Source organism: Cyrtonyx montezumae, unplaced genomic scaffold, assembly GCF_038088225.1.
Source record: "Cyrtonyx montezumae isolate F1298 unplaced genomic scaffold, pur_monq_1.0 scaffold_17, whole genome shotgun sequence".
Classification (NCBI taxonomy): domain Eukaryota; kingdom Metazoa; phylum Chordata; class Aves; order Galliformes; family Odontophoridae; genus Cyrtonyx; species Cyrtonyx montezumae.
Genome location: NW_027071903.1, coordinates 943542 through 957118, shown reverse-complemented (window position 1 = coordinate 957118; position 13577 = coordinate 943542). Strand labels below are relative to the sequence as shown.

Genomic DNA, 13577 nt, shown 5'->3' with positions numbered 1-13577 from the left:
TGGTTTCTCATTATTGGCAAAATAAAGAAAAAAGCAAACAATAAAACTACCATTCCTATACCGAAAACAGTGATGAGTCCTAGCAAATAGAACAATTTTAAATATGAACCAGATACTTGTTCATATTCACAGAGAATTTATATTAAGGTAGTTCTGTTATTTCAGTAAATCTGCTTTTATTCATCACTGAGGTTTCTTCACAACACTTTTGGTCAATTTGCTGACATACATATCAGCAAAAGGACATGCTGAAGAGAAAGCATTTCTGGATGCTTGCTTCCTACTAAATAGGAAAATGTGGGAACAAAAGCCTGAAGAGATTTCCTTTGAAAACACATCAATGAAAGCTGGCATCACTGGCTATGAAAAAGAAAAACCATTCACACAGTGATGACCAATGAAAAAGCATGCCAACAGGAAGAAGCCATGAAGGAGTTACAGTAAGAGGCACTACTAAAGTGACAGAGTAGGAAAACACTCTGTAGAGCAAAAGATATGAACCACAGGAGCTTGAAATTGTCAAGGGCTGTGAAAAGATGTTGCAAACCTGCTAACTGAGCACAGCCTGGGTAGGAGAATTAGCTTTTTGGATGTCTAGAGACAGACCTTTGGGATGATGTGTGAAAAGAATCCTCTAGATTAAGACATAACCTAAATACACATACCTAGGAAGGACATTCTGTGACAAAAATGCTCTCTAGTTTGTCTCAGTTTTTAAGCTTGAATAAGGGCAAGGATGATAGTGTTGTTCAGAGCAATCAAAGGAAGAACAAGAGCAGGAGTGCTTCAGGGGAAGATTTAGAAGATCAGTTTTAGTTGTGCAGAGCTGTCAGCTGAACATTGGAAGTGTATTCAGAGCTAGAGGTCAACATTTTAGTCTAAACAAACAAAAATATATAGAGAATGCAAGATCTCTCATCTGTCACCACTGAAGTAATCACTGAACATGTATCAATGGTGTCACAGAAAAGGTGAAGATATTAAAGTGGGGAAAAAAAAGTTTCCCCAGAAACCAGGGATAGAAGGATTAATACAGAAGAACAATGCAGAAAAAGTGATGAGAGATGTCAGAGGAAGATGAGAAAAAGATGTTGTCACAGGACCCAAAGGGAGCATCAGATTTCCACTCATGGAATTGAATGTATCATGACAGCCAGCAGGTCAAAAAGGATGAGGAAAGTTGAGGCAAGGATTATAGTCCTTCAAGGTGTAAGGCAGAAAGGAGCTGGGTTAGTGTTTGGAGAAGCAAGTAGAGAAATAGGCAAAGAGAACCAAAAGTATGCTTACATTGTGAGAGAGAAAGTAGCCTTCAACTAGTACAGGAAAAAAAAAAACAAACATATAGTTAAAATGAACTAGTTTTAATATATAGTTACTCAGGAAAGGCAAAGTGTGTGATGAGGTACTAACATTCACTGTATCTATCAACATGATGTAAAATAGACATGTTTTTCTTGAGGTCTTCTCTTAAATCAACATATATTGCCCTTTATTTACAAGCTGGTGGTGAAGCAGTCACTAGCAGCTTGAACGTGTGTGATACTTCTTGTAAATGCTTTGCTGACAAACTTCTCTGAAGTTTCAGCCTATGTACTATACAGAAATTCAGTGCTAGAGCTGCCATTCATTCATCACATACAAGTGCTTGTCCTCAGCAGAGAGACCCCCAGGGATTCAGAGTAGCTTTGCTGATTCAAAAGTTACTGTTATTTCCTTTGAGTCAGGCTTGAACAAAAGCCCTTTAATGATGATAAACTTCACTGCAACACAGAAATACTATTTTTCAGAGATCAGAGTCCTGAACTTAGGCTTTCTACCATCCCAGGAGAAAAAGCTGTTTATGAGAATTTAGTACCAGCCAATCCCTAATCCAAACACATCCAAACTTTGGCACTCGTGCACACAAAGTTCCCACGTAGAGGTTTGGGTTCTAATTTTGCAGCCAGACGTTTTCTGCATGCTAAAAATCCCCATGCCAAGCAGTTCCAGATTTTATCTTATTTGGAAATCTCAGTGGTGCTTCTCACTTCAGTGATTCCCACCCATCAGTCCCACTGTGGATTATTACGCTTGCTTAATTTGCTTCACTGACCTTTGTTTAAGAGAACTGAGGTCGTGCTGCAGGGGGAGGGCAGGCTGTTGTGTACTCTCCAGGTGTTTGTCTTGCTGCACAGCCCATCTGGACAGGCTCCTTCCTAGACAGAATGTAATGTTGAAGTCAGTTCAGATAATGCCAAAACGGTAAGAAGTAACAAGAAGTTAAACAGCCTTATCAATAATTATATTAAGCTTTATTTGCCCTGAAGGAGAAGCAAATGAGAAAGATTGCAAGCCACCATCTAACAGTGACCACTGTGTTACTGTTTTCTGTGCATCTGTGACAGAATTATAGATATTTCATCATTTAAGAGTAAAATGCAATACATGCTGAACAAACATTTCACATTTCCTGAGTGTGTGTCAGTTTTGATGTGCATACTTGACTTGCACCTTTGTATTTTGGAGCCACAGTTGCCTCGTCCCAGGGCACAGAGCTGTGTATCAGAGTTAACCACCTCAAAAAATCTAAATGTAAAAAAAATCACATGTGTTGAGATGAAGAAAGTTTAACAAGTAAAGCAAAGGCTGTACACAAAGACAGAAAGGGAATCCATTCACCCATCATCAGCCATTTTCAGGAAAACAGGGTTCATCACACGCAACTTAGGAGTGCAAATGTGATACCCCTGTAGATCATCCTCCCAGCTCTTACTGGGGATGTCAGAAGGGTAAGGAATACCCTGAGGTCAGCTGTCCTGGCTGTGGTCCTCCCAGCACCCTGTGAGCTGCAGAGCACTCACTGGCAGGGCAACCTGAGAAACAGAAAAAGCTTTCATGCAGTGTAAGCACTGCTCAGCAGCAATTATAACATCATTTTGTTTTCAGTGCTGTTTTGATCGTAGTTCCAAAACATCCCCTTGTACAAGCTGCTAATAACAAAAAGTTAACTCTATCTCAGCCAAAGCCAATGCAACCAGGAAACCAGCAGTATACCATCAGAAATTGTGCTTGCTTGAGTGGGGGCCACACCGGCATCAATAGCAGGCAAGCTCTAAGCTGAGCTCCAGAGAACTTTAGCTGTGTGTTTTGCTAGTACCATTCTTATGTGTTTTTATTGCAAAGCTGAATATTTGCAATTCAGTAGTGTCCTCGTGCTGCCAAATGACATTGGAGGAAAGAAACCCATTAGCTCCAACTGTTAGATTAGTTCCTAATCTTTGGTTGTCTACGCTTATTTAGTGCCTTTGTATCATCAAGGCACCAATCTAAAACAGGAAGGATCATTCAGGTTGTGCTACATTCACTTAAAATAATAAATAATTTAAAAGGTCAGACAATAAAGGTAAGATTTGCCATTCTATAGCAACATTAATAAAACATTCCAGCTCTTTTAGTCCCTGCTACAGTCACATAACACATAAATAGATTGTTGTTTTTCAAAATACGCCTGTGTGCTCCTTGCTAGTCAGTGCACATACGTAAAGAGGCTCACTGGCATTTTACTTGCACTCTTGCACCAACATAAGTGAACAAGGTGTTAAGTGGGGAGAATTAGGTTCTGACTCAAAATTTATACTCAGACCTCTGCACTACGACCTCCTGAATTGCACCGCAAAGGCATCAGAACGCTCCAGGAGACATTTTGGGGTTTTCTCCTGGAGATTTCCATCTTCACAATTAAGTGTTCCTAAACCTGGATAATTCATACTGAATACTGGAGGAAATAAGACAAAAAGTTAAAAGATACTGTGATCTGCACGGTAATAATCACACACATTTCCCTTCGTTTAGGTCTGTAAGAACTCCTGACATGTGAAGCTGTCCTACCGAGTTGCCACGGCAACGAGAAAAAAGAAAACGTCAGATCTGAAGACTGCAGTTTACAGTTACTGTTCTTCACTACTAGGCCTCAGTTGCTCCAGATTCAGTTTAATTTGCAACCTCACTTAATCTGTCCAACTATACATTGGTGTTTGACAGCCTCTGCCCTAACTTCCATTTATTAATGGATTCCTCTTGCAAGATGCAAGGTTTATGCGAATCTTCACTGAATGTTATAAAAGACCATGACATCCAAACTTGACCTTTGGGGAGCAGAAAACAGATTGACTCCATTTTTTTCTAACTGTTGACTTGTTGCTATTCAACTGTTCAGAAAATATTTTGTCTGTGGGTTAGTATTTGTATATGTATGAGTGTATGTATATATATATATATTTATATGGAGAGAAGAGTTATAGGACTGGTTTAGCTTTTATAAAATATTCATCTGGAATGTTGCAACTGACAAAGCAGAGTAATACAGCCACAGATGAATCGTTAACTATTCGACATGGCTAAACCTACTGTACTTGCTGTTTATAGTGTGGCCAGAAGGAGAGCCTATTGCAGTCATACCACTGAACAAAGCCACTTTGTTGACACCAAATAAGGCAGGCCCAGGGCTCTGCAGCATCACTTCTTGTACCTCAGGTTCAGCAAACAGGAAATGCAAGTCCCTTGGCTTGCTTCTGGTCCAGACTTCTCACCTTATGCCCCGAAACTGAATTTAAGACTCAGCGGGAGCACAGCTCTTCATCTCAGTGCCAGGAGGGTATGGGAGCTCTGCTTTGTGAGGCAAAGGGAAGCACTCAGCTGCAACCAGCACCATATGGTCACTACCTACAGCAATGGGACACGCCGGGCTGATTTTAAAGGGGCTAAAGTCAGCTTCCTCTGCACTCTTGCAGATAATTGTTTGCTGGGGCAGTTTACAAAATTTAAGCCTTGTCAGTTCTGTAGATGAAGTAAGTTATGTCTGTGTACGAGAAGCTGATTAGAATAGCAAAATCGAGGTGTTCCTCAGAAGCACCAGCCTCTCTGCCAGCCTCTGTGCAGCTGTCATTACTGTATCAGTGCAAGGAGGAAAACAGATGCCCTGTTATCTAAGTGTATTCACACATATCTATAGTTTTGAATATATATATACATACATACACGTGTACACACAGTTTCCAGTTAAGAGTAACAAGAGCATTTCTTTGTGTGTGTAAACTTACCACACTCGTTTGCAGACATGGGGAAAAAAAAAGGGTGTTCGTAACATATGACTATGAATCCTTTTTTATTCTGTGAGCATGTAAGGTTAAAAAAAAAAAAAACTTAACTGTATCAAGACGATCATCTTGTTAATAAATTGTAAATGATCCATCAAAGCTCACACCAAATTTTTATAAAATTAACACAGAAAAGTATACTAGTGACAGACTGTGGCTTTTATTAGAGCTTGCCAGTAACTAGGGTAAGGTAAGTGTCTTAGAATATTTTAATAAACTTGCTTATTTAAAGTTTAAACAAGAAAGCTTCCTTATGCAATAGTACTTCGCAGCTGCGTTCTTTAGTTAGCATTTTTACAGTTCCTATGAGTCATACTGTATGTTGTCTTTACTACAGTGAGATTATCAGCATATCTTCCACACCACATATATGTTTCAATAGTAAAGTTTTTTGGAAGCATTAAAAAGCCCAAACAGACACTGAGTTTTCCATAACGCTACACTAGATATTAAATGTGTGTTGGTGGTTAAAAATTGCTGTACAATAGCTTTTCTCTGACTTCCTGTATTGTACCAAATATGACAACAGGTTTTTTGTTTCGTTTTTTAATCAAAAGTAATAACAATGGCAACAGAGGGGAAAAAAAAACGACCAACAAAACAGTTTGTGATGTGAACTTCCCTAGTGCTGTAAATTTCCTGGTGAGATACAAGCTGCCTTCACACAGGAACCTATTCTCTCTTCCAGCGACTCCTGCAGTCCCGCCCAAGTGAAATCTCCCACTGACCTCACTTCTCTAGCAGCACGCTCTGGGTGTTTCACTGACCAAAGCAGTGCTGTAAGGTGAGTGGGAGCTTCTATGGAGCAGGCTGGGAGGCAGCTGCAGGCAGTCCAGTGAGAAGTGCCTGATCTCAAACATGAACATGGGCACGCTTCTAGTTGGTTTTCATTGCCCACACCTCGTTTTCAAAAGGAAAAAAAAAAAAACAACATAAACGCAGAACACCACCGGATTTTCAGGATGAATCCAAATGGACCCAAAGATGAACTGCACCCTCTGCTTTAATCTCCAAAGCCTCTATCTTGAATAAAAGAAATTATAATATTCTCCCCCTGCAAATGCTCTTTTTCGACTTGCTTTCTTCCTGTCCCTTTCCAGCAAAACCCACCTCTGGAAAGACACCCATTGACATTAGTGTCATTCCTATCAAGTACCAGATAAAGATACCCCTTTCTAATTTAAACCAAGGTTCACATAGCATTCGGTGAATCATTCCAAGGGCATCCAAAACCAGGAGCAAAGAAAAATTTCTTCTGCCTGGAACTGCACTAACAATGGGAAGACTCTTACTACCAATTTGTGCCCGAGGACAAGAGATCTTTCTTCTTGGATATTACTGCAACCTTTTGACATGTAGAAAAGTTAGTACAATGGCTGAAGCTCTGAATCGAGATGCATCAAAGCCTTCATTCACCAGTACCACTATTTCTCCAGCCAAACGAAAGCCTCCCAGCCCCTACTGTGCATCTCTAGGCTTCCGACTGAGCTAATCACTGGACTGCCTAAGCATATAAAGAGAGATGAAGCTGCCATGTTAATGTCTCTCCCGAGAAACCTGAAACCTGTACCTGAGAACCAACCCTTTTTAACAAGCAATTGTGTCACTTTCTGTGGCAATATACAAATGAGGAACCACATTAGGATCTGAGTTTTCTTACCTGAAAAACATGGTGGGTTCAGGCTTAAAAAATGATCCTCATTTCCTGTAACAAAAGAGAAAAAATAATGTGTTACTTTCTCACATTATGAAAAAAAAAAGAGAGAAGTTGCAAAATTAGCTTTTTTATTTTTATTTTTTGTTTGTTTGTTTAACACTTGTTCAGCCGAGCTTGCTGCTTCTGTCATACAGCACTTATTTCTACTTTGCCAGTTTGGTCACTACAATGTTTATTTCAGTTTCTTTATGTTTGCAGACATACAGTGCTGTCTGGAGTCAGAAAGGCAGTGAATTTGATTTTCCTTGAAACACGCATAAAATATCTTGTGCAAAAATCATTTCACTTAAAAAAGTATCGGCTGTTGAAAACAAATTGGGTATAACGTTAATCAGTAAGAGCTTATTAGCAAGGTAAAGGTCTCATCAGTGGCACACTTGCTAATTGAACTCTGTCTGTACACCTCATGCGTGTGCTTGCAATATGCCTATGTGCATTTATTAATGTACATTTTGTTCAGTAACTGCAGGACTGAAGATTAAATCAAAGGGAAGCCAGCTGAATTTCCTACTGGTTAGCAAGGAAAATTAGCTCCAAGTGGAACACTATTACATTTTCTAAGCCCCGTTCTCTTCCCACTGGTGTAAATCAAAGAGCAGCTCCATTACTAGTCTTGTTTGAGCATCAGTTAGTCATACTTAAAAATTTTCATTTAGACCTCCCCACAGAATGGTTTTACTGATGTGCTGTGAACAGTAAAGCAGCAATATTTGTCACGGTATCATTGACTGCTTATATATGAATGGAATGTTTGTCTTTTGTGACATACAAAGAAGCCTACGGCCCAGATGCTTCCCACAGAGCACTCACTTCCTTCACTGATGACTTTAACGCATCCCTGAGGAACCCAGCCCAATTTGGTTTAACCTTTATTTGAAATGGCTGTGGCCTGTAGTCAAATAATTTGTCCCAGTCTCTCATGCAGTCATTTAAGTTAGGGATCGAGGTAATGCAAACCTCTTTTATTCAATTATGGACTTCAAATCAGTTCATAGGGACCTAGATTAAATGCTCACTGCGACAGGGAAGACATGTTATAGTAACAACTTTGACATCATTGTTCTTTCCTTTGCGAGAGTTCTTGCTGAGATGCTGAGAAAAGGGGCAGACTTTGTCTCAGATGCTTCCAGTTCACTCAGCCACTGCAGACACAGCAGAGCTTTGTACACAATTTTACGTCACCAGTTATCTAAAGGCCAAGTTTCTTTTTGAATGGATTTAATAATGACTCATTTAATTAAAGTAAAAGCCACAAGATAAATGATATTGAACAGTCACGTCATCTTGAGAACACCAAGTCTAGGGCAAAACTCTGATCCTATCTTTCCTTTACAACATCTCTAAAGGCTCAGTTGTCTGAAATACACTGTCCAGTGGTGCCAAAAAGATACTAAAAAATAATAACTAAATAATAACAACAAAATAAATAAAATAATAACAATTTTCTATCAAATCTGTGATCTACAATATTTAGAGTTAACATGCAAAGTATTTCAGCAGTAGTAGTTGGAACAGCTATCCTATTTAAATCAGATGTAGCTGTTTTACGTTGTCTACAATACAAACATCAACTACACTGTTTTCACATTGGGATATGCTAGTTGGTTTGTATTTGTCCAAATGAAATGGATATACTCATCCACTCTTGGTGGAAAGTTATTAGTTGCACAATTGCTATGTGTGTGTATATATGTAGATATATAGAGATATACACATACATATATAAATATATATATATAATATATGCAGATGGAGACAAACACAACGTGGGCACTTGAAATAAGCAGCTTAATCCCATGAACCATGGATGAACACGTGAGTCAAGGAACAGACTGGGTGATGTATGCCAAACCGGTCTGATTTTTAAACAAAAAGAAAAAAAATAAATAACCCACAATCAAAAAAACCCCACCCTGAACTCCAAGCTTATTCCAACTCTCATGTTGTATTTATGCTAACCTTTAGTTGTCCTCGCTTAATAAAATTTATATCATTTGAAGATATTTATAATTGTTTACTGACTCATTTTCAGTTGTCTGTGTTCAAGTTGGTCATCAGTAGTGAAAAGGGGGAGGGTTTGTAGCCAGAATAACTGCATCACTGTTTTCAGCAGGACAGCTATTTAGGAAAGTTTCATTCAACATCTGAACACTGTTCTTCTCTGCATCAATAAATGACTGTATTTGATGATTTGGGGCTAAAATGAATGTGAAGACAGGCTGTGTGTACGTATATTTGGGTACATCCTGTCTAGGATTGTAGAACAAGAGCATATCTGGTGAACTGTGATGGTGAATTCAGAACAAACAGGCAGTGCTGCTACTGCCATTTCAGGCAGAAATCGTAACAATCTGCCCCATAACAATCTATAAACTATCACCAAGACATCTTTTATGATTTTTTCTTTTTAAAGCTCAAGCAAGGAGAAAAATATTTTTGTTTGATTTTCAGAGATGCTTATTTCAGCTACTTTTCCAGTTAAATGTTTCTTTGGGCCCTAGTTGCTGAATTGCTTGCTGTTTCTGAGGTGTAAATAAACGTTTTGATTTATGACGTGGTTGCAAAGAAACTTGTAATTTATTTGTGAAATGCTCAAATAAAGGATGTATGGGCTTTTACCTTTTGTCTGGGCATAGACCTTCCTGATGCAACACAGAGGACTACAAAATAGCCCTGAGACTGTCAAAGGCTGGAGTAGCCAGAGCTGAATACAAAATCTCCCACACTGCTCTAAGCAGCAGAGATGAATTGTGACCTTCATCATCATCATGCCATGTTTATAGAGTGACAAACCGGAGGTCAGAGAGGTAAATAATATTTGACCACATGGGAAGGTAGCAGTAGATTATTCAGCATCTATCCAGCTAACAGTAATGCTATGCTTTGCCACACTTCGTAATAAGAGTTGCATTGAGTTGACCTGGGTCACGCGTCCCTAGGCTGGACTGTGCAAAGAAGCTTTAATGGATTTTTGTTGCACTTCCTTTCTGCTTCACCTGGTCACCTTCCCCACCCACCACCATCATTTCACCTTACGTAGAAGAGACATCCACAAAAAAAATGCACATTGTCACCCAAAGAAGCTGAACAAACATCAGTTGCCGTGACCCACCTTGGGAAAGTACAGGACTGCACTGCTGGCATGGCTGACTACAGGATGGCTTTTAACAGTGAGTACTGCCATGGTCTGTGGGCATGTCTAATGTGCTCAACTGCTGTGCTTAAGTGCTGTGGAAGTAGAGCTGCACAGATATGTAGTCTACTTGTTGCCCTGACTCATAAAATCTCAGTCTGCAATTTAGTGCCCTCACGTCCTTCGTACACACTCTGCTCTAGACCAAAATGCCCCATCAGTCTGCACTGTGCTTAATCAGCAAAGGTATAGAGTGCTGCATTCCCAGTACCAGGACTTGAGGTTTGCAAAATACTATTTTCATTTTTCTCTGTGCTCTCATAATCTCTAAGGAAGGAAGTGGGGTCCTCTGTGTGCTTTCCTGTGCTGTCAATTGATCCTAGTCATTGCCAAAGGCCCTGGCAGGCGAAATAATAAAGAGCAGCCCAGAAGCCAGACCAGAATAACTAACAGAAAGCTGGGTAGAATTAAAATTTTGCAGAGAATGTTTGCTATAGCACTATGACATTTTTGCATCTTTGCCTGGAAATTCTTCCAGTACAAAACCAGTGTCAAATTTCTGAATTCCTCGAGTTGGTGGTTTGGGTTTTTTTCCTCAGATCTTCTAAGTAAGTTATCTTTATGTCTCTTCATCACTTTAGATAGAATATCCCTGAAAAGGCTTTTTACTGCATCTGAGAATAGAGGAAGCTGCAGGAGTGAGGGCAGCACGAGAAGGAAATATTTGAGTACAAGCCACTGCAGTTTGCTTTCCCTGAGCCCCACCTCCATGGATTCCTGCTTTGTATCTTTTGCTGATGGCATATGGTTTACCAGACACTGAATCTGGAGGTGGCCTTTTATGTGGTCTGTAATAAGTAGAGGATGAAAGAGCATATTTGACACTTGTGGTTAAACTGAGCAAAAGGTCATTACCTGAAAGCCACCGCAAAAGAGCATCACCTCCTTTGGTGTCAGTTGAGATCATTGTCCTAAACCAACGCCGTGCCTTGTACCTTAAAAGTGGCATTTGAAATAGAACAAAGTTATATCATAAGCAAGGAATTGTTAACAGAGAGAGAAAACGCAGATGGTTTTTGAGTTGAGCAGAAGTCTTCCATTGCCCTTTCAACCTTATGCCTCATCTAACACCACACATTCTGGATTGCAGTCTTACTGTTACTCAGTAACTTCGCACAGTTCAATACAGTTACATTTTTCTCCTGCAATAGTAAATCAGAACAGCCCCTTCTGGCTTCAGCACAACCCTCTTACCTGCAGAAACAAAGCAAGGGTCATTGCTCCTGCTGTAAAACTACTGGGATGCTCGTCCTCTGCTGCCACGCCTCTGGCCGGACTCCACTCATCCACCTCCCAGTGCCTGATGACCTTCACTGCCCCCGCAGCTACAGCAGCATGTAAGTTCCTGAAGTCCTGCACACTTCAACATTACCTTACTCCTTATTCTGTCTAACAATGTTTTCATAAGCAATTGCACAATACTTGCCATTGTTGCCGTGGCTGGATGTACTTTTTATGACTAACTGTCCAAAACAAGAAAGGCAAAAGTATTTACAGTGCTTGTTTACTGCAGGCATGCTGAAAACTCAGAATGAAATACTACACCCTGTAGTCTTACATTTAAAGAGCTGTTTTCAAAGTGTTCTGCAGTAAGTTACAACGCTGAAGTAATTGACTTGGGATAAGGGATGTTCATAACAGCGTTTCTTGGAGCGTGTATTTATTTATTTCTAAAATTTGTCATTCTCTTTCCAAACTGAAGATGGATTTTCAATAGGAGGACATCGAACCATAAGTACACAGCACTCATGGAGTGGACTAAATCTTCACATCACTTGCTTTTTTTTTAAGTTTTACCTTTTGTAAATATGGCCATTGTCCTTTACTTATCTCACTTCATGCCAGCAAACACCTGGGAACAAATTTTATATGAGGGTAATTTTTCCACTCCAGTTATCTCTTCAGCTCCACCCTTGCTGTAATTGATCTGCTAGGGACAGTGGCAAGATAATGAGGCACTTGGAAATGGCAACAAATCACAGTGCCTCTTTGTACACAAATAAATAAATGAAACATAACATCAGCTGTCTCATTTTTTGTGCTATTTCATCAGTTGCAGTAAAACAACAGTGCTTTAAGATACCTTCCAAGTAGCCATAAAACAAGGATTATAACCTGCCTTGGGGTTATAGCATGTGTTACTGACTTGGCTGGAACACAGGGAGATAGCTTTTGAACCACTTCCTCCGCTGCCATCCCAAGCATCTAGAAGACTGAAAGCTGAAACTATCCCCCCCCGACTAATGGATAAAATAATTATACAACTATAGGCTCTTTCGTTTTTTAAAAGTCACCGTGCGCTAACGTGCCCCGAAATGCTTCCTGCATCTCCAAGTTAAGTTAATTGTCATCATTTTTCATACTGAGCAAAACCAGTAAAACCTCTGGAGAGAACAGGTGCCCCAATTAACAGATATTCGGTCTTTTGTAGATTGGATTGCCAAAAAGAAAAAGAACGAGATCAGAGATACTTAATTCATAAAAGGATGATAGCGAACATGACAGAGTCCACCAATAAAGCAAAGTAGAAACAATATATCATAGTAATTAGAATAACCCTTGTTACTAGGCTGTATGTCTAAAGGAAAGATTTAAACTTTCTGGTGCAATACAGCTCATGTGTTCCAGCTTTAGCTATTAGCTCCACTGTGTAAGAACTAAACGAGTGCTGCAAAGCCTGGCCACAGTGCCTAACAAGTTTTGCCATTACTACTAATGGTAAAAAAAAAAAAAAAAAGAAAAAAAAGAAAAAAAACCCACACAAAAAAACATTAATTTGAAGATGGTTTGCTTTTGGATCCTGCAGAAAGAAGCTGAAACAATAACGGCTCCAGAGAGCAATCTTTTCTTTGAGCTGAACAAAAGTCCTACATGCTCAGTGCTGCCAAAGGCTCAGCGCAGCTGCTCACCGCTGTGCTGGCAGAGCTGACTGTGGGATTTGGACCTATGTGTATCCATCACACAGCATTCTCTTGCTTTTTTACCTCCAATAGACCACAGAGCATCCTCTTCCCACTCTGTTTTGGTGGTAGGGACAGCAAATATGAAGGTAGAAATAAAGAATTAGTCAGAGGGTTCCATTCAAAATCATGCTGGGAGCAGGGGCGGCTGAAGACTCAGCATCCTGGCCAGCACAGTATCCACAGAGCCAGGCTGCAGAGGCATCCAATGCCAGAACATCACGCAGGCACAGGCTGGGAGCTGAACCCACCAAAGCAGGGACCAAAGCCTCAGCCAGCCAGCACAGGGCCGTGACAAACTTACTTTTAACTGTAGTTGCTCGTCATCACTTACACAACCTGAGAGCTGCAGCGCTTTCTTGCACTCTCAATTTCTGTTCCTTGGTACTGTGTACTCCTTTCTTCAGCAAATGAGCACTGAGTACATGAAGCTAATGAAAACGTATGCTGTACTCAGCTCTGTCTTCCAGGGTTGAATGGGCACAGTGCAAGAGTTACTTTCCTCATGCAACAGATTTAAACAGAAGTCCTGTTGCTGCTTTATCTCCTCGTTGTCTTTGCCCTGCTGAGAT

At 40.1% G+C, this 13577-nt stretch overlaps 1 protein-coding gene across 1 annotated transcript in view; it reads left to right on the top strand.

The window, feature by feature from the left end:
- The window catches only part of CDH13 (cadherin 13), a 427603-nt gene extending 421510 nt beyond the window's left edge, over positions 1-6093 (top strand). Inside the window, exon 14 of the mRNA XM_065733108.1 lies at positions 3832-6093. Within this exon, the coding sequence (XP_065589180.1) occupies positions 3832-3839 (8 nt within the window). The 3' untranslated portion in view covers positions 3840-6093. The remainder of the gene's footprint in view (positions 1-3831) is intronic.
- The last annotated feature ends 7484 nt before the right edge of the window (positions 6094-13577 follow it).